The 26,797-nt window shown below is 48.4% G+C and overlaps 1 protein-coding gene across 4 annotated transcripts in view; it reads left to right on the top strand.

Moving 5' to 3' along the window:
* ADCK1 (aarF domain containing kinase 1) overlaps positions 1 to 26,797 on the top strand; it is a 110,760-nt gene that overhangs the window by 64,420 nt on the left and 19,543 nt on the right. For 3 of the 4 annotated variants that reach the window (XM_019733657.3, XM_019733660.3, XM_019733658.3), the window contains 3 exons: positions 3,673 to 3,831; positions 14,361 to 14,519; positions 21,187 to 21,303. In XM_019733657.3, coding sequence (XP_019589216.2) covers positions 3,673 to 3,831; positions 14,361 to 14,519; positions 21,187 to 21,303 — 435 coding nt within the window. The remainder of the gene's footprint in view (positions 1 to 3,672; positions 3,832 to 14,360; positions 14,520 to 21,186; positions 21,304 to 26,797) is intronic. The other variant, XM_019733659.3, reaches the window with a different exon arrangement.

A 26,797-nucleotide genomic window follows, 5' to 3' on the forward strand; every position in this document is an offset into this window, starting at 1 on the left:
CACACACACACACAAATACAAAGCTAGAGAAACTTTTTTCCTGATTATTTTTCCCTTTCCAGACAGGGACATCGATATATTTGAATCATGGGCTGACAGTAATTAAAAAGCACATAACTAGTCATTTTAAAATGCAGTTGTTTTACTTAATTGATTTTGCCGCTAGACCCAGAGGAAAAAAAGGGAACGGGGGAAAGAAAGCCTTAGAAAGGGAGAGTTTTCTGCAAGTGGCTGGAGGCAGCCCAGGCCCTGCTTGAATCTAATTGCTGCCCATGCTGCAGTTTGTTTCTGCTAATGGTTTTCTGCTGCAAGGGCTGGGGGACCAGGCCTGATTGCAGGGGGGTGGTGTTTGTTTCAGCTGCACTGGCGGTATAATTCTGCTTTCAGGACAGGGTCTATTTTTCCTTACTATCTATCAGCTTAAAGTACTTCCACTGAACACTTTGAATCAAGGTTCCATTTAGAGATACTTTATTCATATTTAATTACAGGCTGCAGCACCAATCTTTAATTACCTTTTTTATAAGCTAGCTAGGAACATCTACTAGCAATCAATTAGTGTGTGTGTGTGTGTGTGTGTGTATGTGTGTGTGTTGTGTGTGTGTGTGTTGTGTGCACAGGAGGGTATGGGCGTGTGACTTGCTTCCTGATAGAAAGGGAAGGGGTGGCTGCAGGGGCACTGGGAGGTGGTGGGCGAGCCAGCGTGGGGTGGGGTTCCCTGTGCAGACAGAGTGAGTGGTGCATCCTCATTTCCCATGCATCTCTTTGCTTCTACTGGTCCAATTGGGAGTTTGGTCAAGTCCTAACAGCTGTGCCTTACTCAGAGTGCTGCTATAGCATCTGGACTTGGGTGGTATCTCAGACGCCCTCCATCCCCTGGTGGGAGCAGGGAATGTGGGAGGCCCTTTTCCTATCCCCTGGGGATATGGTGGACCAGCCTTCCTCTTACCCTGGAGATTGGAATGTGCTTGCCTCAGCCCTTTTTGTTCTTCACCTCCCCCTGGAGTGTTCTTGGCAGCTGTTCTTGTCACACAGCCCTAGTGATGCCGTGTCACTCTTTGGTTGCAATGACTCTGCAATGTCCCTGCAATGACACTGGTTTGAAGACTGGTTGTCCTTCTCAGAGAATGAGCAAATGTTCCAAGGGAGCCAGGCGGAGGCTTGAGATAGAAAGTGAGGTCAGATGACCCCCAACTCCCTTTGCAGCAGGAAGATTGGGCCATTCTACCTGCCTGGGAGGTGAGGGTCCGAGTTCACAGCTGTGCTCCAGAAAGCGGCCTCCTTGCTGCTCCTTTAGGAACTACCAGAGGGTTGCCAAAGGAACCCTGGTGTCGATCTCATTATGCAAAGGCCGGGAACGTTGCAGAAGCTCTACTTCCCTTCTACGTATGGATCCCTGTCCCAGCAAGAGGGTGGAGAGAAGATGGAGCTCATACTTACTGAGCCTCTTAGGGGTACTGGGCACCATGCCCATGTTTCTTTGGTTTATTCCAGCTGGGGCAGAGAACACAGTGTATCAGTCAGAGCTCCTTCAGTTGTGTGTGACAGAAAACAGTTCAAACTGACTTAAGCAGAAAAGGAATTATAGAGTGAGCATTCAGGCATGGCCATATAAAGGGGCTCAACTATTGTGATTAGGATTCACTCTCCTGTCTCTTGGCTTTGCTTTCCTCTTTGTTGTTACTATGTGACCCCTGGCATCTCTAGGCATCAAGTTCAATTTTAGCAGGAAGAAAGAATCCCTTCCCCTATAGTTCAAACAAAAGTAAGACAATTGAGTCTGATTGGACCATTTGGGTGACCTTTCTATCTTGGAACCAATCAGTGTGGCCCAGAGCATTCAGGGTTTTGATTGGCCAGGCCTGGGTCTCACACCCACCCTGGAGTAACAGGTGTAGTCCACCTGGGTAAATCCCACACATGACGTGTGCTTTTACATTTGAGGCCTTTGGATTAATACAATTGTGGGAGCAGGAAGTTCCAGCCATTTCAAAGGGAAGAAAGAGTTCATTCAATTCTTCTCCAATGGAGAGAATAGTGGATTTAGTCGTTTAACAAATCTTTGTTTGTCGCTGACTAGTTCTAGCCCTGTTCTAGGTCCAGGGAATTCAACAGCAAACAATATAGGCAACAGTCCCTACCTACCCGGGGCTGATATTCTAGTGAGGTTATAGGGATGGTCGTTCTTGCATTCTCCTACTCCAAGCCCAGGTCCAGGATAAAGGGTTCCTGTGTAGAGAGACCCAGGGTGATTCAGGGTGGATGATGTGGAAAGAATCTGACCCTCAGGGAGCTTAGAACTCACAAAGGAAGGAAAAAGACAACTGCATGGTTGGGGAAGAAAGGGAAAGTAGGTACTGGGAGGGGGTGCAGATAGAAACCCAATGAGGGAGAAGGGGGACAGGAAGCCAATCTGTACCCACCTCCCGTGACAGAGAAGTGTAGGCCCCTCCCATGTTGCCTGGACATTTGGCCTCTGCAGGATGTTGATAAATGGGATGGAGTTTAGTGAAGCTACAAAAATGATGACAGAGCTGGAGGGAGTGATTTATGAGACAAGATTAGCAAAGTGATGGTGCAACGTAGCAGACAGGGAGATGGGATGGTGGCTGCGAGTCATGTGACTCCTGAAGTCCAAGGAGGAGAGGGGCTGAGGGGCTGGGTGGCTGCTGCAGAAGGGGACAAAGGGAGTTGGGGGTCACAGACTGAATAGGCCTCAGCCTGCGAGCCGGGGGACATATGAGAAGGAGGGGAGGCACCGGCTTGTACACATACACATTTGTGTAGGTATGTGTGTGAATGTCTGGGCTTTCCAGAATTGTGAGGGTTTCCAGGGACTTCAAGAAATGGAGGGAATGAGAATTTAAGCCTTGGTCAATCTTGCAAAAGGCTTTTGGGGGCTTCCTTTCCATCTGGTAGAATATTTATATCTGAATCATGTAGGTGTGGCCACTCAAGTCAGAAAGAAGTTTCCCTTCAGGGAAATCGTTGACATTTCTAAGAGGGAATAAGGGAAGGGAAGAGAATATGGAAGAATGGGGGTAACTTTCCTTTTCATAGAGAGGAAGCGGGCACAGAAAGGTCAGATGACTTGCCCAAGACTACCTTTGGTTGGCATTGCAGGTGAGGACCAAATGTAAGGTTCAGGCCTACAGCCCTGGGGTCTCTGCCAGGTGGCTGGGCTGAGGGTGGTCTAAGGGGCCCATGTTGAGGCCGCTGCTCAGGCAGGAACAAGAGGTGGCTGTTGGGTTTGCAGCCTCCAGCCAGGGTTCTTTGAGCTCTCCATGTTGACAGGGTTGGGAATCTTCCATTTGATCCCTCTTGGCGTGCTTTGGTCTCAGGTTTTGTTGCATTTGATTATGTTTATATGTGAGAGCCTTGGGGGTACAATGGTGGATAATTAAACGGGCAGCTGGTGCACAGTCCTGAACATTCTAGACAGCAATTCTTTGGCCTCAAATGGAGGTGCTCAGGGCACCTATGCCCATGTAGGAGGACACATCCTCCACGCGTGTTTTCTCTCTCACTCCCTCCATATGCCAAGTCTCAGGCAAGGTGCTGGGCTGGCATACATGTGGGGGCATTGGGCAGCACGGGCTCCGGCCCATCCTTCCGGTCCCTCTCACCGAGTTGGGGCATTTCATTGCTCTGTCCTCTCTCCATTCTTGACAGATCCATGATTTGTTCGTGAGCTTTGACGACACCCCTCTGGGAGCTGCCTCTCTGGCCCAGGTCCATAAGGCGGTGCTGCGTGACGGGCGGACGGTGGCTGTGAAGGTCCAGCACCCAAAGGTGCAGGCTCAGAGCTCGAAGGACATTCTCCTGATGGAGGTGAGAAGCTTCCCCTTTCACCTTCCGTCACCCTCGTTCTGTGTTTCCTTGTGACCCAGGCAGCCTCAGTGAAACTGATTCACAGCTGGTAGGTGGATGTGGCCCTTTGAGCTGCAGAGCGGCAGAAGGGAGCTCGAGACCGCAACAAAGGAGGTATCATGGGGCGCTGTGACCATGGCACCTGTGGCTGGGTTGTTCCTTTCTTCTCCCTTTTTTTCCTGGGAACTGTCTGCGGTTGGGCTCAGAAAACACTGAACAGCTACTGGGGCCAGGGGGACCTCAGGAGGATGTTGTTGAAAGGAGATGAACCCAAGGTGATTTCCCTGGGGGTAGAAAAAGTGACATCTTAATTTGTTAAGTTATAACAAAAGGCAGCATGTGGTCAATCACGGGATATAAAAGTGACAGGCAGCTCGCCAGAAGTATTTATGCAGATTGCATGTTTGCCTATCTGATGTATTTTGAACGAACAAACTTGCATGCCTGAAAACGGCCCTGGGAAAATCTCTAGTGGAGACTGTGCCTCAGGACTGTCCTGGCTCCACGCCCAGAACACGGGAGGGACAGTGCACGGGTCACTGCGTGGATGGCAGCTAGCACCCTCCATGGGAGGGCGGCAGTCCATTTAACTCGTGGCACGTCCCTCCTCTTCCTTTTCTCTTTCCCTTTGCTCCCTTTCTTCACTCTGGACTCTTAGTTTATTCTTTCAACGCACTTTGACTAAACTTGACACACACACTGAGGGTCTCTTCTGCGTGCAGTGAGTGAGCAATGTCTGCATCCTTGGGGAGCTCCTTGTTTCGTGGAGGAGCAGGTCTCGACACAGACAGCCACAGTGTGGGGACATGAGCTCTGTCCAAGGGTATTTGTGAAGTGCTGCGGAGCAACTGTGCCTGGCCTGATGGGGGCACCAAGGGGACGTCAGTGAGGAGCCCATGAGACAGCCGGGCAGGGGAAGGACAGCCCAGCCTGTGTGAGGGGCCAGGTCTTCGAGGAGTGGCTGTGCTTAGAGAACGTCCACTGGATCAGAGGGTGAAGCTGGGAGTGGTTGCAGAGGAGGCGCAGGGACAGGAGGCAGGAGGGAACACAGAGGGCCTTGTATCCCAGGCTCAGGAGCAGAATGGAGGGCCTAGTAAAGATGTATCTACTGTGGAACTGAGCTGATCTGATTTTCTCTTGTAGTCAGTGGGGAACCATTGAAGAATTTTAATCAGGGGAATGTCATGATCAGATGTGCATGAGAAATAAAAATCTGTTGGCAGTCTGGAGGCTGTATCGGAAGGAAGGAAGACTGTATGTAGCTAGGGAGACTAATTGAGGGGCTGCCGCATTGGTCTCGGAGAGAAATGATGTGAACCAAAGCAGTGTAATGGGGTGGAGGAGAGGGATGGGCTCAAGGGGGAATTATCAGGACTGTGTGACCAGGTTTCCATGGATTGGGGCAAATACTGGCATGAAGAAGAAGGAGGCTAAAGCAAGTTGGAGGTTTCTGGCTTAAATGATTAAGTTTCGATGCCTTTAGCCACGTGTGTCAGAGTCCAGCTGGGGAAAAAAGTATTTCGGAGGGAATTTGAAACAAAATGGGGCTGACTGGGAATGGAATTGCTGAGAAGCCAAATGGGATGGTGAAACAATTACCAACAGTAGGGAGCTTCCCTCAAGGTGGAGGGACAAAGAGAACAGGTGGTTTTCTGGAGCTGGGGACACCTGTGGAAGCTGGGACCGCGGTGAGCTAGTCCAGTGAGAGGTGGGTCACAGACACAGGGCCTGTCACCCGGAAATTGGAGCCACAGGTCCTTTTTTTTTTTTTTTTTTGATTAGTTTCAAGTATACAAAACAACATAGTGATTAGACATTTATATACCTCACAAAGTGATAACCGTAGTAAATCTATCACCCATTACAATATTATTGACTATATTCCCTATGCTGTACTATATATCCCTGTGACTTTTAAAAAAATTATAGTTGACATTCAGTATTATTTTATGTTAGTTTCAGGAGTACAGCATAGTGGTTAGACATTTATAATTTATGAAGTGATTCCCCTGACAAGTCTAGTACCTATCTGACACTATACATAGTTTTTTACAATATTATTGTCTATATTCTCCATACTGTACTTTACATCCCCATGACTCTTAAGAAGTACAAATTGGTAATTACAAAAGAGCCACAGGTCTTGTTTGAGGTAGAAGGTTTTCACCTTCTGTCCCCCAGTATTCCACCAGTGTGACCCATTCATTGGTCAAACCTAGCTGGAAGCCAATTGGCAAAGGAACCTAGGAAATGGAGTCTCTTATAAGAGTCAGGGGGTTGGGATGGATTTCACTTTCAGAGCAAAGTGAAATGGGTGATTGAGCAACCAAGGAGGGTAAGAGATTGCCTTTAGGAGTTTTGAATCAGGATGTCTCTGTCGGGTTACAGCTTAGGCTGCAGATACAGACTCAGGATTTATCAGCAAGGAGATTCACTGGAGCTGAATCTGGGCGCGTAGTTGAGATCACTTAGAAAAGGTATGTAGAGTGAACAAAGGAGAGCGCGAGGGCAGAACTCTGAGGACCGTCCTAATGTGGAGCATGCACCCAGGAAGGTAAGTTCCCAAGGAAACTAAGAAGGCGTGGTCAGAGAGCTGGAAGGAGAAGCAGGACTGAGCCGTGCTGCATCCAATGAAAACAATTTCAAGAAGAGAGCACTGTATCAGTTATCTAGAGCTGCGTAACAAACCACCTCTAAACGTAGTGGCTTAAAACAAGTCACGTGTTTTGCTTATGAGTGTAACCCGGGCAGGGCTTGGTAGAGACACTCATTCTGTTTTATGTGGTGCCAGCTGCATCACTTGACTGGAACTGGAGGAGCCACTTCAGGATGGCTCACTCACATGGCTGGCAAGTTGGTGCTGGGGCTGTGGGTCAGGGCCTCAGATCCTCTCTGTGTGGGACTCTCCGTGGCTTCTTCACAGCATGGCAGCCAGATTCTAAGAGTGAATGTCCCAAGAGAATAAGGCTGAACATCCCAGTTTCGTGACCTAGCCTTGGCCATCATGTAGATTATTTCATCCTTACTCTATTGGTAAGAGCAAGAGTCACAAAGTCCCCCTTAGTTTAAGGGATGGGAAATAGACTCTATTTCTTGATGGTGGTGTGGCAAGGTTCGAGAAAAGCATTAGAATGGGAGACATTGTTACAGCCATTTTGGAGAATAGTCTGCCAGAATTACTCAATGTTGTCAAGTGGGAGATAAAATTAGTAATGCTCTGAAAGGGGTATTTTGGATTTGGTGATTTAGAGGTCTTTGGAAGAGCAAGGAGAGTGGGATGAGTGGGGTGAAAGAGGATTGAGCCTCCAGGGAATGGAGACAGTTAATGTAGAATACTCAAGTTTAGCCATGGACAGTATGGGGTATGAGGGTTGTGGTTAGAGCAGAGCACAGGGTTAGAGGCTGGGGGACTCCAGCCTGCTGTAGCTGGTGGGGAAAGTGGCAGTGGAGTGGGGGGTAGGGTTTGGAGATTGAGGAGGGGAAGTAATTGATAGGTCTGGTCCAGGAGGAGACTCGAGGGATTGGGCTCCAAGGATGCAAGTGGAAACATTAGCCTTAGCCAGCTTTTGTTTTGAGACTAGAGGAAGGTGGTAAGGCTGTGTACGGATGAGCGTGTGGGGCAGAGGGAGAAGGCGGGTTCGGGGGAAGTGGGCAGCTGAGTTGTACCATCCTGATAGCCTCTATTTTTTCTCTGAGGTAGGAGGCAAGACCATCTGCTGAGAATGAGGGGGTAGAAGGTGGCATTGGAGGCTCGAGTGGGGGTGAAGGTTTGGACTAGCTGCTGTGTGCAATGGAAAAGGGGGCAGGGCTGCTGAGTAGCCCTCGGCATCCACCTGGAAACCTGAGTTTTCTGGAGCATGTGCCAGTGGCTGTGGGATGGCCATCGCTGGGAGTGAACCAGGAGTCTCGGCGGGTCCCTGGGTGTCCTGAGAGCCAGCAGCCACTCCTGCGTCAGGTGGGAACCTGCCCCTGGCCAGCAGTGTTGTCAGGACCCACTTGGGCTGGGAGGACAGCTGACATCATTTTCTCTGCTCAGAGCCTCGCTGGCTCCGAAAGTAATGCTGGCTGTAAGGTCAGTAGCAATAATTCAGCAATAAAGATTTGGCATCTTGTGGAGATAAGCATCAGATGCTTTTCTTGGGAAGTATGGTGTAGTGGCTGTGTGCAGAGTACAAAGCGGCTCCGTCAGTGGCCGAGGCAGTGCTGGGGCTTCACAGGGCAGACCAGAGACTTGTACTCACAGCCTTCAGAACAGAAGCTGGAAACGAGGCCCGAGGTCACCACCTCCGTGGACCATCAGCCTTCACAACAGCACCAGGTGGCACTGCCTTCTCACTGGGTTTGGTGTTTGGTGGAAAATATTCTACTTGGGTCACGCTTCTCTGCTATAAAGCTAAGAAGAGCCCAACTGGAAAGCCCATTTTATTTTATATTTGAAATGAGTTGTTTTATTTTGTTGTTTTGTTTTGTTTTTTTGAGTCCAGACTGAAAATGGTGCCTTGATTTTAGGAATGACAACCCCAAAAATGTGCTCAGGCATGCTTGGCTGGAGAATGATTTCTAAGGGGTCTTAGGGCTACCTTAGCCAGCAGAAACTTGGAGCCAGAGGGGAGGCAAAGTCACTTTTCTGCCTTCTGGAGCTTCCTTCCATGACAATTCCAGGGCCTGTGTGCCCTCAGCTTCTTTCCCACTGCCCATCCTGTGATTGGAGGATTTCTCCTCCAACCCTGTGATTGGTCGCAGCATGGTCTAGCGAGAAAGACAATCTGATGAGGGTAATTCATACTAAGCACAGAGTGGCAAAAAGGCTTAACCTCTGGATTTTTGCAGTTTAGGAGGTGAGCTTGTGAATCCAAACTCATATGCATTGTAAGGATAGGTCTACAGGAGTGAAAGTTTTAAGCGTGAGGAGGTGGGGACTACTGCTTGTATCAGTTAGGATGCTGTTGGGTGCAGGTATCAGGAAATCCAACTAAAAGTGGGGTAAATGAAGGTACCCTATATTGTCTCACATTTCGACACCTGGCAGCAGTGCCAACTTTTCCAAGGTTGACTAACCCAGCACTTCCTTGTGGTCTTTAGGGACCTGGGTTCCTTTTGTCTCTCTCTCTGCCTTCCTGGCTTGCCCTTCTAAGTTAATGCCCTTATGGTCCCAAAACAGCTACAGCAGTTCCTGCAATTCTAAGTAGATGATACCTAGATGCCAAAGAGGTCCTGCTTCTTCCCTCATATTCCTTATCAAATGGAGCCCTTCAGTAGAATTCCCTTCATTCCTCACTGGCCAGAAGTAGGCCACATGCCCAAGCCCAAATCACTCTTGGCAAGAGAAATGACACCACTTAGATTGACTTAGACCGAGCACGATTCACATTCTCAGGCTGAGGCCTCCCTTCTTTGAAGGACATGAATGGTGCACAGGTTTGAGGTTCTGTTAGCCAGGAAGGTGGGGGAAATGGCCTTTGGGTTGACATCCAGTAGCATGTGCCACCTAGCTATTGGGGACAGTCTCTGGGATAGACTTGAATGGTAGCAGAGAGATGGAATTGGTGTTTGATGAACCTGGTGGTTTGGTGACTTTGCACAAAAGAGAAAGGCACAGCCAAGGGTGTTTTTCAGCTGTGTCATTATCACCTGATATTGTCCCTTTATTAGTTGGGGCAACTCTACTTCTAGATGCATGACCAGTGACTGTTATTGATTTGAGTGGCTGTCCAGAGCCAGACTAATTGGGCCCAGAGATTGGAACAATGATTCAGCAGGAAGGGGTGAACTGACAAGGCAGAGTCCGTCGTCTACTGGCAGGCTGGCTTTGCAGCAGCTCCTGCCTGCCCGCAGGAGCGGGGAGCTTAGCTGAGTGCATCGCACTGCCGTTCTCACTGCTGGAGAGCCGGGTAGCACTCAGCTGACCTGTGAGCTGGTGGTAAGAGCATCATCCCCAGGTCTCAGTGGCAGCGTCCTCTGCCACTGCCTGTTCTCTCTTAAGCTTCTGAGTTTGAGGATAAACACCCCCAAAGAATTTAAGCCATGGCCAGGTACTCTGCCCTCCACGTACCACCTGTCCCCCAGGTGCTCTACAGCGTTGGGATGGGACTTGGGTCTGAGCACGAGAATCTGTTCCACCCTTTGATGTCATCTGGCCCATCCCAAGGATCTCTAAAAATAAAGACCTGTGACAGTCATGTTTTTGACTTTTTTTCCCAACATTTTCAGTGCATGCTGCCTGTCATCTTGTTTCTGTATGTGTTGATTGAACAGTGGGTGGCTAGGTAATGTTTGTGTTTGGCACAGAATCCAACAGTTGATTTTATTTTTTTAAATATATTTTTTTAAAAACCCAGAGATGTAGACAATCCCGTGGAAACTTCTTTTCACCCTATAATTCTGTTTTCTAAAAAGTCCGCGCTATAACAACTTATCAGAACAAAGATAAACCCATGAATGGCAAGCATTTACATCACTGAATTGATTTTCGATTCTTGTCGAACATCCATTTTTACCAGTTCGGGTCCGTGCAGGTGTTCTATTTAGTGTGCTGTTTCCCCATAGAACATTATTTCTTTTGTGCTATATAATAACTTGATAACAGTAACTTGCATTTCAGTTGCATTTTACAGTTTACAAAGTTCTTTTAATGCCTTATCTCAAGCTTCCTATTGTATCGTCCTGTATTGGATTGCATGAAACTGGGCTGCATAAAGAAAGAAGCAAAAAACAAAACAAAACAAAACAAAACAAAACAAAAAAACCAACCCAGGTCCAAGTCCTGAATTTGAAATTATAAGCTATGTGAATGTGACCTTGAGAAGTGCTTTTACCCCCTGGAACTGGTTTCCTTCTCTCTGAAATGGGCAAGAAGAGGATGAAATGAGAACATGTACGTGCAGTACTTTGTGGCACGGTGCCTGGCATGTAGTGGGTACTAGATAATGATAATTCACCCCCTTTTTTTGCTATTATATATTATAAAAGCTCACTAGTTTTCAATCTTTTATGTGACTCTTAATTTTTCTATTATATTTCTGTATGGCCCACAATTGATTTTTCCTCCAGTGAGCCAGTGACCTTATAGGGAAATAATTTCATTATTCTATTAATTGTCGAATATTAAGTCATAGTATTCCAAATATTATGAGTCATAAGGTTCCAAATCAAGTAGAAAATTCTCAGGCATTCCAAAACTGTGATTCCTGAAAATTCAGAGATAATCTCTTTTCCCACCAAGACCTCAGAAACAGAAAAACTCGATCTATTTGAATAACACACATGTGAACATATAATTATCTCTCGGGAGAGGGCAAACTCTTTGAAATATTCACTTGTTCATTCATTTATTCATGCACTCACTTATTCACGTGAATATTCAATAAACATCTGCTGAGTATTGAGTACATGCTAGGCACTGGTGAAAATATTGGCTGTTGGAACACTTTTATGGAGAATATACATTTTGGAAGAAAAATCAAAAAGTCGATAGCAACACCTGTTTTATTTTAGTTGATTGCATCTGTTGTCAAAAAGGAAAAACTTAAATGAATTTACTTAGGGTAGGCACTTAAGAAGGGAATTGAATGAAAACAGAAGGTGAAACTGAATTTTATTTTATTCCCCTCAGCCAAGAAAAGTCTAAAATGGCAGAAGCCCAAACCATTTCAGACTTGGACGAGACAATGCTTAATCTAACCCGTCTCCTCAACCCCCTTGAAGTTTAAGGGGTTGGTAACCCCCCTGGATTATGTGCAAAATTATGTGATAATATGTATGTTTTGGGCTTCATTGCTTGCATCGAATTTTCGAATTGGTGGCTTCCTATGAAGAGGATGGTGTCCTCCTAGAAAGCTAAGAACCACTGACTTCTATTCAAACAGACCTTCTCATTTTAAAGTAACCAAGGAAGTGACTCACCCACCACCCACAGAGTGTGTTAGAAACCAGTTTTATTAGCACTGTACAGTTTTTTTGGGGTTATGAATGATTTTATGAATTAGTTATTAGCGATTAATTTCAATCAAAATCTTTGACTGCTTTTATGATTAATGGCATTAGGTCTTAACAATAACCAATAGTACTAGTAAAGACTAATTACATAATTGATTAGTTAACAGAAAAATCTTTAAAGTACCTGTCAGTGCTGTTTGGATATTAATAATAATTAAAAATTTCACAAATAACAAGGACCGTATGGTGAATGATGAGGATTTATTGAAGTCTCATCCTCAGGTGTAGACCCCACGAGGCTGCATGTAGCTCCCCCTGTAGACCCACACCTGGCCCAGGGTCCTTCCCTAGGAGGTAGTCAGTAAGTATTGATTGAACAAACCAATGAGCCTGATTGTGGCTCCTTCCCTTGTCCCTACTGGGTGAGAACCTCTGGAATTTAGGCTGGAGCCAAACTCCGAAGAGATTTCTTGTCTGAACTCAGAGCCCAGAGTGGAATTCAGGTGCTTCTGTTGCTTGTATGCCGGCTCTGCGTCCCCTGTGGTTGCAGCTAAGGGCCATCTGAGGGCACGGTGACGACATGAAGTGTCTGGAGGGTACGGTGTTCAAGTGAGTGGGTCTGACAATGAGGTCTGGGCCCGCTGTTACCACCTCTGCCTTCTAGTTTCGTGTGACACAAGCAGACGCAAAGCATAAACTAAATCGATTATCATAAGGTCACAGCTCTAGCCCGAGAAAGACTAGACAAGACTGAAAAGAAATTAGACTACAGCTGAATGTAATTAAAAAGGATTTTGAGAGAAATTGAATATAATAACCCGTGTGATGATTCTTTTAGAACGGTATCTGGTACATCGCCTAGAACTTGGGTTTAAAACAAAACTATAAATGCTTTGGAGTTAATGGCTCTGCTGTAGATTTATTTCTTTTGTGCCGCCCTGCCTAACAGTATTGGCATAATATCATAGACCAGGGCCAAAAGAAGCATAAGACATGGCTCAGAGCTGGGCTCAGTACATCCTTCTGGATACACGGGACAGTGTCTTAGTCTGCACCGTAACAAAATACCACAGACGGGGTGGCTCGAACAACAGACATTTGTGTCTCACAGTTCTGGAGGCTGGAAGCCCAAGATGAAGGTGCGGACGATGGGCTCCTGCGCTGACTTTCTTCCTGGCTTATAGACAACTGCCTTTTCTCTGTGTCCTCACATGGCAGAGAGAGAGTGAGCTCTGGTCTATCTTTCTCTTCTTAGGACAACACTAATCCCATCATAGGGGCCCACCGTCATGCCATCACCTAAATCTAATTACCTCCCAAAGTCCCCACCTCCAAACACCATCACACTGGGTTTAGGGTTTCAACATACGAATTTAGGGGAGGGAGGACACAAGCATTTGGTCCATAGCTGCTGGCAGAATTACCAAGAATTCCTGGGAGACTTGGTCAGCGGTTCTCCCCAGGCCTGACTTGGAACACTGGTGGGAGTGCTCGTAGGAGAGCAGGAGAGTTGCCTGCTGTGTTTCCCTCTTGGGATGTTGGGACATCTCCCATGGCCCTTGTGTCACCCTTGCTCACCCACTACACAGCCATTGTCTGTGAACGTGTGATGCTGTCTCAAATCCAGCTCTGGTGGTGAGATACCCTCAGCACTGAGTCCTCCCGCAGAGGGGCCGGGGTCTGCTCTGCAGGTGTCACTGAAGCCTGGCCCTCCACCAGTGACATTTAATTTCATGTCATTAAACTGACAACTGAAAGGCCAGATAAGTCTTCTAAAACCTTCTTTTTCATCCTGTCCACAACTCAAGAACCCATAGTGGGGCCAAATTGCCCATCATCCAAGCTTTTCATCCAAGGGGTCAAATCCCTTATATCTTCCTCTTAGCTAACCTGGTTTTCTTATTCCTATTTAATTTTTACCATGAAATATTTTAGATGCACGAAAAGTATAGAAAATAACTAAATAACTAAACATAGAAAAAGTATTAGATATGTGCAGGTACCAACCATTCAGCTTAAGAAATAAACAAAAATGCAGCTGTAGTGTGGCTGTACCCTCCAGCCCTTTGTAAACAGGACCGTGAAGCACAAATCTGGGAGCAGCAAAGGCGGCAGTTCAGCGACATGCCTAAGAGAAAGGGTTTGGGGACTGGGTAGATCCAAGTGGAATTCTGTTTCTGTGCTTTCTTGCTGGGCAAATTCAGAAAAATCTTATAACCTCTGAGAGCCTCAACTTCCTCATCTGTAAAATGGGGAGATGATAAGCGTGTGTGCTGTGTACCTCCCCGAGTTGTGGAGATGAAGTGGAGTAACTAACTAAAGTGCTGAACCAGTACTGGGCACGTGGGAAGCCCTCAGCAAATGATAGTTGTTAGTACTGGCAGCCATTGGGTTTTTATCATCTTGGATTTGGATGACAGTGATGGGTCCCCGGGGAGCAGTTTTCCCACCCACCCTTGTTCCAGGGGAGGCCCGGGGAGTTGTCAATTTCCAGACCCAGGCAATAGAGCAGGGAGCCTTGGTGTTTGACTGATGGGGTGTTTGGTGGGTTTCAGGTGCTTGTCCTGGCTGTGAAGCAGCTGTTTCCAGAGTTTGAGTTCATGTGGCTGGTGGATGAAGCCAAGAAGAACCTGCCCTTGGAGCTGGATTTCCTCAACGAAGGGAGGAATGCGGAGAAAGTAGCCCAAATGCTCAAGCACTTCGACTTCTTAAAGGTAGGAGGGGCAGGGCAGTGGAGCATGGTGGTCTGGAGGGAGGATGCAGGGGAGGACCGGTCTCTGCCCCGAGCACGCCCCCTTGCAGGACATAAGGGGGTCATCTTCCTGAGTCTTCTTTCTGAGGGTGAATGCTTTGTCCCTGGTAAAGTACATTCAAGTCCTTGAAGGCAACTTTACAAAGAAATACCACATGTGTTTGTTGGCCTGTCACTCAGTCAAACTGACATGTACTGAATGATCTACAGTTTCAAGACACTGAGTGCTACCCAAGGGCATATAAGCTGTGCTGTCGGCTTCCATGAGGCGTGGGACGATGACATTGGTGACGATGATGGTGGTAGCTCATGCTACTGGACCCTGGCACCTTCCCTAACACTTTATGTATATTATATTAGCTTGTTTACTGTACAGTCAGTTCTGCTATAATACAACCTATATGTCCTTAGAAATACCCACAGTCTGCAAAATCGCACAGGGCTTATTGGGAAAATGGTTTATGCTTAAAACACTCAAAAACTTCCCCAGTGACACAGAAAGTAAAAGAAGAACCTAATAAAAATGGTAGCAGTGGTACACATGTTAAATAGCTACGAAATACGTAAGACCACGGCACACGTGACACTTGCCCTCGACATCTGCTTGTGAAATGGGCATCAGAAGAGTCGCCACTTGTGAGTTATTGTGAGATGGGGGGAGGGGAGCCGTCTGCAATAGGATGGAAAGTTGTGACACCAGATGTGGGTGGGCGTGACTCCTAACACACGTGGTGAGGCGTGTGCGTTTTGTGTATTCCTATGTGACGTGGCTCAGTGGATGCAATTTGCTGTGTCCACGTGGTGTTTCTCACGGATGGTAATGCACATAAGCAAATGCAAAATTTGCCCTGTGATCCAACTGCTTCCTGATAGGTCACTAGCATTGGCACACATTTGTGTTTTCACGTATTAGAGTCGAACTGCTTGTAGAATAGAAGACACTGTGGGCAATAATATCAAGCAACGAGAAAGTCAAAGCTTTGTGAGAGGCTCTGCTGGTAAGTGCCGTACAGATTCAGAAGGGACTCTCCTGGTCCATCGGGGCAGGAAAGCTCTGCTGAGGAGTTGGCCCTGGAGCTGGTCTCTGAGGACCGGCTTGATGTTCCCCACGGGGCACGTGAGGGTTGGAATGAGATGTACATCAGCGCTGCTGCTATAACATATTTTATGCTGAGCGGGGTTTGGATGCATTTACCCAGAGGCACCTCTTCATGGTAGGGGTTGGACCCCTGTGGTAGTCTATACAGCGAGGTTGGCTTTCAACTCTCAGAAGAGATCAGCCCTTGTGTCTTCACTCAGGAGGCCTGGAGAATGCGGGAGTGGGGGTCACCGAGGCCTTAGGGGCTCCAGGTGCTTGTTCCAAAGCAGACTGTCAAGAAGCAGCCCTCTTGCGGAGGATATCTCAGGACATTGAATGGGAAGGTCTCTTGCTCTGAACTTGTGTTCCTGTGCCTTCTGAGGGCAACATGAGAAATGGAGGTAGTGGTACTCTTTCTGCAATCCAGATTGATTAACGGAGATGGGGAGACTGAGGGTGTGTCTCCGCTCGCCACCTGGGAATCCTAAAGCTTGGCTCATAGGAGGAAAAGCCACAGCTGTGGTGATCAAGCCACAGCTGTGGTGATCAAGCCACAGTGTGGTGTCTTGACACATTGATTTTGGTGGCAGGTGTAGCCACTGGCAAAGTTCAGCTCTTGGAGTGAGTTGGGAATCAGGTCTGTCAGATGCCCCCTATGCTTGCCTGGCTTCTTCTTAGCTGCCCTCATAAACGTTGACGTGCAGACCCTTTTGAGCCTATAAATCCAGACATGCAGACGAGACCTGGTGACATTGCCTCTGCCTTGAAGGTCACACCCCCAGCTCAATGGAAACGTGGCTCGCTCAGACAAGTAGTAATACTAATGAGCATAATGCTTTAAGCCAGGCTTTCACTTCATCTCCCATTTCTTTCCTTCCTTTGTTCCACATTTATTGAGCATTTGCTGAGTCTCTTGCTTTGCTAGGAGCTGGTGGGTGTCTGCATGAGTAAGAGATGGTTGACTCCTGCCTGGGAAAACTTCCCGTTCAGTGGGGGACAAACACACAAACGTGTTTTTATAGCACAGGTTGGTCATCCTGTGTCAGAGACTTATCTGTGTATCTGTGTATCCCCAAGAGGACGTGCTTAATTCAACCCAGGAAATGGAGTTCGGAGGGGGCTTCCAAGATGTGTTGATTATCCAAAGGGATAGGCAGTATTTACTGAATGTTTCTTCTGCGCTGCGCACTGGGCCGTTACGATGACATTGAATCCTTCCAACAACCATCATTCCATTTTACAGATGTCAGTCAGGGGAGAGAGGCTGCAACGCAGATTTTCTGACTTCAACTCTGGTGCTAGGCTAAGAACATTCTGTTACCTCTTACCGGCAGGGGTGCTCTTCAGAGCTGGAACTATGAGCCAGAGAAACAGAACCATCTCCACTGTTCCCATGGAAACAGCAAAATCGTCCCTTGGCTGGGGCCAACTAGCATCTGCCAGACCAAGACATGTAATAATAATAATAACACAAATTTTTGAAACGAGGATGCCAAATGGGTAAATAATTAATGTAACGATTTGACCTGCTGCTTCTAAAACCCGCACACCATTCCTTAGACAATGGTGGAATTAAGGCTCCTGAGTAATTAATTTTGCCTAAACAAATAACAAGTGGAAAGCGAATTTTATGCTGTGAACCCAGTTCAGCTCTTAAAACTGGAGATAGATTACTTTTGCACACTGGCACCCCATCACAACATCTGTGCGTAATTAAGCCTCAGCAAAGAATTTACCTCTCAGTGTGTGAGGCATCTTCCAGTGGGGTTTAATAACCTCAGCCCTATGCTACAAATCTCCAAGCCTCAGACAAGCATGGAATGCAAATGCGGTGTTGGGGAGACTGGGAGAAGTGAGGGGGCAGCCAGGCTGAACGGTCACGACCAGGGTGTTTGTGGATTTGGCATCGTAGCGTGTGCTTGGGGAATGGACAGGACAAGCAGTGAGGTCTGTGACTGACCTAGGAGACAGCAGGGACAAGGGGGTGGGGAGCCTTAGAACCACAGGATTTGGGACTGGAAGAGATGAGAGTGTGTCTCTATAATTGGAGGTGGGGTAGGGTAGGGGGATCATCTCTTGAGAAGGTCCACTCCAGGGTTTCTCAGTGCAAGGTTTGGAGCCTCGGACTCTGCAGACATTGTAGACAGACCCTGTTAGGTGACGTGTATGCGTTTGGAGAAGGGCCATACCTTCCTAAGAATCTCAAAGATTAAGAAGCACTGATGTATAATAATTAATATTAGTTCACATCTTTTACATTGTTATGCTGTGTTAAATGCTTTTTAACGTGTATCACATGTGTTTATGCTATAATCCTTAGAACAGCCCCACAAGCGAGGTTCCATTATTAGCCCTATGTCAGCGAGTGGGGAGGTTGGGCCTCGGAGAGATGGAGCCATGTGCCCAAGGTGACACAGCTTCCTGGTGAGGGGCAGAAGTGGACTGTCAACAGAGGTGGCCTGGCTCCAGCGCCTCCACGTTAAACCACTGTGCTCTTCTGCCATTGTTATCATTTGTGGGGAAGAAATTATGCCGAACTGCCACTCTCAGCCCTGATTGTGTAACAGAACCGTGTGTGAAACTGCATGGCTGTCATATGGTGGCTGTTTGTCCAGCAGCTGCTAAGTGAGTGTCTCTGTGTTGAGCACGAGGACGCCACACAGGCTGATGGGAAGTAGGGAGTGTTGCCTCCACTGTCACTGTCATCACCGTCTTCCAGGTAGGGCAGCTGGCACCCAGAGCGGTTATAAAGCTTAGCCATAGTCTCCCAGCTTGGAGGTGCAGAGTGGGGCCTCCTGTTCACCAGCTGACACTGGGGCTGCTCTCTGCTCTGCTGGGCTCGGGTGATGGCAGGATTTGGGCCCTGGGTGCTGGGCACTGGCCAAGAAAAGCCAGGGCTTGTTTGACAGGTGCACTGACCAAAGCACAGCAGCAAAGCGGGAGCATAGGGTTGGGGCCAGGGTCTTGAGCAGGGACTTTCCATAATCAGTGCCCTCTTTCTTGGGGTCACGATTGGCCCCAGTATGGGAGCAGGTGGAGCCCACAGGAGTGGGACCTGTGCTCTGTGACAAGGAGAACCTAGACTCAAAGGTCATGATGGCCGGGGTGTGACCCTGCCCGTGAGGTCAGCGATGCCCTGGCCGGGAGCCTCCTAGGGTTTAGTGTTTTTTTTTGGGGGGGCAGTAGTTTTTATTATCTCTAAAATTGTTTTTTCTCTTTCATCTTTCCCCTCCTTGATGGAAGAAGCAAAGGAACAGGGGAGAAACATGGGTGTTGGGGTGAAGTGCATTTTGCCTTACACCCTAAACCCTCCTGTCCACATGGTGATTTAGGGCAAGTCACTTGACCTTGTGACCCCTATCAAGCCAAGTTTCTCCTAACTGATCCGGGAGCAGTTCTACATTTTGTAGTCATTTCTGTGTCGCATCCATCAAAGGACAATTGCAGTCCTCCCTAAGCCCCCATGACAGACCCCTCTATCTCTCAGATTTGATATTTCTGTCATTTCAGATCTAAGCAGCTGAAGCAAGGGGCACATTCTGTTGTTAGGCTGGGATGGTTGCATTTGGAAGGGACGGGGGGGCAAGATGGAGGAGGGGGAAACCCAGCACACCCACTATCCTGATTAACAAGCCTGGAGGATGTCAGCCTTTGGGTTTCTCGTTCCATCAGTGGCTCTTTCATGGCTGTTTCCACAGTGCCCCAGGCGGGCCCAGATGGGGGTCTGCTCGTGTGTGTCCAGAGCCGCTGCCAAGCTTCAGTCCCAAGTAAACCGAGGGAAGAACTTAACCCCAAAACATGTCCCTTTTGGAAGCCATGACCCACAACAGCAAATGTGCTCTCATATTTTTAAAGATAGTTTTTGAAAAATGCCAAGCAAGACTGAATTTTAAGTTCAAAGGACCAGAGAGTTACAGATTTCTCTATTGGCCCAGATTTTCAAATGGCAAAAACTGCAGGGAAGTAGCAAACGAAAATGACACCTTGATTGCAGTTGGAACCTTTTTTCCAGGGGGCTCAGAGTGTTACACTTGTATGTAGACCCTAATTATCCTCAGAGCTCCTTATTGAGACAGGGCAGGAACAGTCTTTTCTAATGAGGAGAACTGGGGCGTAGAGGAGTTAAGGGGTTGGAATAAGTAAGACACAACAGTTATTAGCAGAACTAGGAAAGGATTTCTTGACTCGATGGCCACTATCTTAGTGCTGTGTGAGTTTTGGGGATCGAAATGAGGGAAGTCCTTATTCCCCAAAACACTTGAATTAGTTTCCTCATTTCTTTATTTGTAAGTGGTAATAAACCCATCAAGTTGCTGGGGAGACGTGGCATTATGGCCTCTGGTAATTCCTCCCTCTGGCTGTGGTGAGACTGATGGGTGTCACTCACTCACATGGCCACCCAGCAGCCCTTGGTGCAGTCCCATCTCTTGCCTATTCCTGGGGAAATTTGTTCTCTTTTTGGCTATTGGGTGTTCTCAGAGTCAGACGGGGTTGGAGAGCATATCAGTTAGGAATACATCTGTCAGCAAGTAACTGACAACCCAATTGAGACAGAATGTCTTAAACAAAAAGGATTTATTTTCCTCACATAGCAAGAAGGCTGGCAGCAGTTGCAGGCGGATATTGTCTTAGTGGTTTTACAGTATCAGAGATGGCATCTCTGGTTTTCTTAAACTTTTCCTCATGGTTGTACGGTGGCTGCTGCAGCTCCAGCTATCACATTCACTTTCAAGGTAGGAAGAGAAGGGTAAGAAGAGTTGTATCATCTATAAACATCCCTTTTTATAAAGAAAATAAAAACCTTTCCAGACCCCCCAGTGGACTTTCACTTATGTCTCAGAAGCCACTTGTGTCACATGGCCAAACTTATTGCACTGCAGGCAGGGAAAGCATTTAGTTTTTCCTGTCTGTGGGAAAGAGGAGGATTGGAAAGTGATGTTTGGTTAGAGTTCAGCATTGACTGCCGCTGGGGGCTTGTAGGAAATGGGCGTGAGAAAACTCATGACTTCCTGACTAAAAAAATGTATCATCCAGTAAACATTCATTCATTCATCCATCCATCCATCCATCCATCCATCCATCCATCCATCCATCCATACATTTGTACAATACAACCATTGCACAGGTGTAGAAACTGAGGCAGAAGGTTGAAATGCATGTGAGGAGCCTGAAACAGGCCTGGTTCGAGAGGGAAATCACTTTTAATGCAAATTCTGGCCCAGGTATGAGAGGTTCTGCACATTTTGCCCCCTAAGTCCCAGTTTTAGTTTTGGCTTTTAATTGTATCTGAAGGCATTGAGGAGAGCGGGGAAGCCGTTCTCTGGTCCCCAAGCAGGAGGGTTTTCTAGACGAGGGGCTGGAGGCCTAGCTGGAAGAGGCACAGCAGCCTGCCTTTCCCTCTTGGCCTGCCTCCCACTTTCCCACCGGTCCCTGTGAGGTCCCACTCAGGCCTTCTCTCCTTTCCCAGGAGGAGTGTCTGCTGTCATCTGGCTCACTGTGCCTTTGGTGGTTCCCTTGCCAGGCTTTTCTGATCTGCCCGTTCCTATTACAGGTTCCCCAGATCTATTGGGAGCTGTCCACCAAGCGGGTCCTTCTGATGGAGTTTGTGGACGGCGGGCAGGTCAATGACAGAGACTACATGGAAAGGAACAAGATCGACGTCAACGAGGTGAGGTTGAGAGCTCACAGCCACTGTGCAGGGGACACGGGCCTGCCCAGCAAGGGCAGCTGTGCCCAGGTGAGGGTTCACTGCCTTCAGATGGGGCCTGTTGTCTGAACAAGGATAAAATCCCGGAGCACGAAGCATCCTTCCAGGTCATCTTGTACAACCCTCTGCCCTGTCTCCCAAAGCTGAGGTTGGCAGCGTGCCGTAGGGTGCAGGCACATGCTTGGAGCCCTTCCTTGCAGCTCCTGCCCAGACAAGTGGTGACCATCCGTCTGTTTGTACCATCCAAGCTCCACAGGGCTGAGCGACCCAGAGAAGCATGGTACAAAATCCACGTGACTTAATCCTTCTGCCTCTTGGAGCCTGAACACAACCCCTGCCTTTTCCTGCCCTCCCCTCTCCCTGCCACTCCCCAGAGATCAAGGTGTCAGGGAAAAAGGGGACAGCAGTAGACAGCTGTTCCCACTGTATAGAAACAGGACAAAAGAGGCTTCTGTCTCCCACCTCCCACCTCCATTGGCCTCAGGGAAATTTGGCCACTGGGGTGGGGCCTGTACCCCTTTTTCTTCTTCTTTGTTGGCATAGGGCCCCACAGCCAGGGGTGGAGTTGTCCTTTTTCCACAGCGTTCATAGCTTTACAGTCCCTGCTGTGTCCTAGGTGTGGCAGTTCAGAGGAGAACCAGATACGATTTCCTTCCTTAAGGAGCTCACAGCCTCACTTTGGAGTAGATGTACAGCTATGGGCCTTTCTGGACGAGTTCAGCTTGGCCGGGAAAGGATAAGAGCACTGCTGTTCTAATAACCTCCGCTTTACAGAAAGGGAGAAAAGCTCAGAGAGAGAGCAAGTGTCTTTCCCAGTGTCATTTGGACATAGCACAGTGTGGGGCATCTGACTGTTTCCCTTACTGTGGGCTTCTAGGGTGGGCCTGGGGAAGTGTCTGGGCAGGGTTGCCTGCAGACATGGGAGGACACCGGTTTGCCTGTCTCTTCCCCTGCTGGTTGGGATGGGGGTGTGTCCCGCATCTAGGGGGATCCCTTTGCCCATCGGGACCCTTGCATATGAAGTCTTTGGCGCTAGTGCAAGAAGGGGAGAGGGGAATGGAGAGGAGGGAAACGAGGGGAGGTGACCTCCGGATTTTCCTGAATAGCCTTAAAGGGAAGCCGGACCCCTCTGCCTGCTGATCAGGAAAGACCCCGGAGGCTTCACACGCCCCTGCCACCTGCCACGTTACTGGCGTTTAGTTTCTGCCACTGCAGTGGGATTTTCATTCTGACAGCACCCCCAAATCCATTAATCTCTTTGGCTCCAGTGAGCCCAGGGCTGTAATGGCGTTTAATCAGAGGCGGCTTTGATTTCAGAGACAAATGCAAACAGATGTGTTTGCACATCTTTGGAGTAGCTGCTTGCTGGTGGCTGAGCGAGGTGCTGGGGAGAAGGGGCAGCTGGGCTGAAGGTGGTCTGCAGGAGCTGGGGCAGGGTGGTGCCCTCTGAGGGTTCATCTGTTTCTGCCCCCACACCTCGTTAATAGCCTTGCAGATGAGGCCAGTGCTCTGTGCAGACCAGACCCTCCGTTGATATCCTGGGAATTCATGGGCAGGTAATAAGCCAGCCTCATGCCCTGGGTTGGCTCCTGTGACCAGGGCTGGGTTAGAGTGTTGGTTTTCTGTTTTCTGTGGGCATGCATAGTTGGGCAAGCTGATATCAGAGTTATTTGGGAAAAAAATTAATAATAATTATCATAAGCAAGTAATATGTGCCAAGAATGTGACACGTACAACCTCCACTCCTTGCCAAGGATATATCATTAATCCCATTGACAGACGAGTGAGCTAAAGCTCAGAGAGGTTAAACAGCTTGTCCAGCATCACATGGCTAGCAGAGGCAGAGCCAGGATTTGAACCCAAGTCTGCGTGACTTCCAAGTCCTTATTCCTCTGCCTTGTCCATCTCCCTCCCGGGGCTTTGGCTTGGGCTGCAGTGGCACCTGGAGCCACCTGGACGACAGCACATCAGTAAGTGCTCGAGCAAGGAGTTGGAGTGCTGACTGAGAAGCTTTGCCCAGCCCCACCCCCACCCCCACACTATCTACGTGCACCCCTTCTTTCTCTAGCTTTCCTCCAGGGTCCTGTATCCATTTCATACAAGCCTTTTCCGTTTGATAGAGATAGGAGAACTAGCTGAGTTGGGGGGTGAGCAGGGCTTAGCACAGTGTCTGGCATGTGGGTAGCACTCCAAGTCGGTTGCTCGTTGATTTTATTGTTGTTTTCATTATTATCCTCTTGAGCCCTGTCCTTTCCTCCTTTCCTCCTTTTACCATGAACGTTTACCAGCTGCCTGACTCCCTGTGCCAGGCCCTTTCTGCATGGTAACCTTAGTGGGGGTGGTTTAGTGTCTCCATCTTCCGGATGAAGAATCAGAGAGGGAAGGTAGCTTACGTAACGTTCCTGATCTTAATGGTACACCTTGGTGAGTTTTCACATGGATATACCACGGAATCACCAGCCAGGTAAAGATATGTATCATTTCTAACCCCCTGGACGGCTCCCTCATGTCCCGTCAATACCCTCACCCTGACCAAAGACCAGAGCTATGGCTCTTCTGACTTCGGTCACAGATAACTTTCATTTATTACTGAACTTCCTGTAAATGGCGTCATACAGTACATAGTCTTTTGGGTCTGGCGTCTTTGTCATCAGTCAGCTGTGGGTCTTTTGTGGAAGCTCTGTTTTCTCTCATCGGTCTCTGGGTCTATCCTTAGAATAATACCACGCTGTTTTAATTTTTTAGGAATCCCTAATGAATCAATCAGTTAATCACATGCCCCTGGCTGTGAGGTTTTGCATGACGCAGGAAGCTCTTGATATTCTGAGCTGATGGCATTAAATACCGCCATAGAAACCTCATGCTGGACAGGGGGCCATGGGCCATGTGCTCTGCTGTGTTGTCGCTGACCATTGGTGATCCTGGGAGTAGACTAGCAAGAGGCCCTACTAGGCTGCAGACATCAATGTCTCTTACCAACCAGTGTCAGAGCCATAGGCCTCCTGGAAGACGTGGTGGTGGTGGTGTGTGTGTATGTGGTTGCGTGTGTGCACACACCCAGTATGAAAGACTCCACATTACTGAACGTTTCTAACAGGCTTCTGAGGTTCTGAAGTCTCCCTAGGACTGTGGGACTCGGAGCCTGTCCCTGGAGTGACTCTCCCTCCTAAGAACAGCCTGGCTGTGTGTGTTCCTTGGGGAGGGAAGTACAAGGGACAGATAGGAGTGACAGGGGCAAAGAGCTCACCGCAAATCCTGGGGGGAAGTGGCATCTTGGCTACTACAAGCTGGTGACTCAGCTGGAAGGTGGGGCTTGACAGACAGGGAGTGGCTGTAGAAGGAATCACTCTTGAGGTGGGTAGCAATAGCTCCAGACCCCTCGAACCCCTTTTTGAGTCATCCCCACTCTACTTTGTAGAGACCCTTTTACCCCACAGCATCCCAGCCCAGCTGGTCCTCGTGTGTGAGGGATGTAAGACCAGTTCCCAATAGACAGCAGCCAGTTCCCAATAGACTCTGGCAAGGAAACACCAGGTTAAGAGGCAAGACCCTGAGTTCCGGCTCCATCTCTGCCAGTGGCTCGCTCTGTGACCTTGGACAAATCACTCCTCCTCTCTGGGTCTCAGTTTTCTTATCGAAGGTTTTGGATTAACTAGACTCTAAGGGTACATCCTGCTTGGATATTTTAGAGAGCAATAATTCTCAGCTTGCTGGGAGCTAGGACTTGAGTCATCTATTTCAAAATCACCAGGGAGCTTGTTTAACAAGCAGATTCCTGGGCCCCACCCCAAATTTACTAATTGGAATCTGGGTGGGAAAGGTTGGAGGGGGTTGCAAGAATCTGCATTTTTCACAAACTCTCCAGGTGGTTCACAGACTCACTGACATTCAGGGAACACCTGCCACAGGCCAGAGGGTCTGAGCAGGGCACCTCTGCTGTTGTCCACCTGTGGGCAGGAGGCAGCCCTACCCAGCTGTCCTCACCCGCCAGGGAGCGCAGGGCCGTGGGGAGCCAGCAGCCTGCGGCAGCTCTCGTTTGTTTGTGTTTCTGAGCCCAGAAGCGGATGTTATGGAGGCCCTGACCCGATGATCATATTTGCCAGTCACTTTAAGAGCTGGTGACAGTGACTGTCATTGATTTCATTAAAAGTAAAGGTCGTGTGGGAGCATGCGTCCTTAGGCTGGATGGAGCCTCCTCCAACCACAGGATGACTATTGATTGCAAGACCTTTATCGAAGGTTAATTGGATTTCAGTGAGTGTATATTTAAGACCCCGCCTAGACGAAGGCCCAATTGAATTTGCGTGAAATTAGCAGAGAGAAAGGTGACAAAGTCTCGAATTTGGGGTTGGCAGAGATGGGGACTGGAGGCCCGGTGGGCAGGCATCTGCAGGGTGTGAAGAATGGTGATGGGTCCAGGCATGGGCTCTTGCAAAGATGCCAGCCTGTCTGTCCCAGGGGCCTGGGTGACAGCTGGGGGGAGAGGGTTGTCACCCAGGGCCCGGTCGTCATTGTTTGGACTTTATTCAGTCCTCTGTCCTAGGATGGCCCTTCTGGTGTGTGGTATGACCTCCAGAGCCTGACAACTTTTTGTCTCCTCAGAGGGTAAATCTCGTCAGGGTCGGGAAGGGAGCTAGGGGGTTAGCTCTTTTTTCGAAAGTCTTTCCACTAATCCTCCTTTTCCAGGCCTCCGACTCCTGTTTTCACAGGGGCAGGGAAGGGGGGGGGCACTCTGGGCTCAGATAAAGCAAACAGAAAGTTCCCATCGCTGGCTTAGGGCCCCCTGTTATCTAGCCTGCTAAGTCAATTCTCAGTAGCTTTCTGTCCCCCCACCCCGAATCTTGTCAAACTCTTGTCTGCAGTTGAGGGCCCTTCTATTCTCTTTGTTATGGTGGGGTCTTTGCCTTTGTTTCTTTTAGTCTTTTTAGTGGGGTTGGTGAGGGCGTGGAGTCGGTGCATGGGTTTAATCTGCCACGTCCAGCCCGAAGCTGTTTTTCTTTCCAGTCATTTTAAAAGCCATTCCATGTCACTGTAGGAGCAGTGAAAAGGCTTCAAGTGCGTTTTTCGGCAACGTTTATCGAACACCTACTGTGTGCAGGCGACACATATAATACAATAGTAGAGGTGTGGACAGTGTGTAGGAGAAGTGGGGCTGATAAGGCTTCACCTGTGCTGGGTGCTGTGGTGGGAGCGGCAGAGGGTTTCCCAGGGGGCACCTGGGGTCGTCTGGCTCTGCCATTTACCGGCCAGGTGCCCTTGGAGAAGTTGCTTAAACTCTGAATCTGAGTCCCTCATCTATACAGTTGGAGTGATAAGTATTTTTACTTCACAGGGTCGTTGTGCAGATTTTGCACGTTGTGAAGTTCTGTAAAAAAAAAAAAAAAAGAATAACGTCGTTTATAATTCATGAGGTTATTATTCGCAGGGGCATGTCTTCCTGCGTAGAATCTTTGAG

The sequence above is a fragment of the Rhinolophus sinicus genome, chromosome 3 (assembly GCF_057876585.1).
Source record: "Rhinolophus sinicus isolate RSI-liver-muscle chromosome 3, RSI-T2T, whole genome shotgun sequence".
Classification (NCBI taxonomy): Eukaryota; Metazoa; Chordata; class Mammalia; order Chiroptera; family Rhinolophidae; genus Rhinolophus; species Rhinolophus sinicus.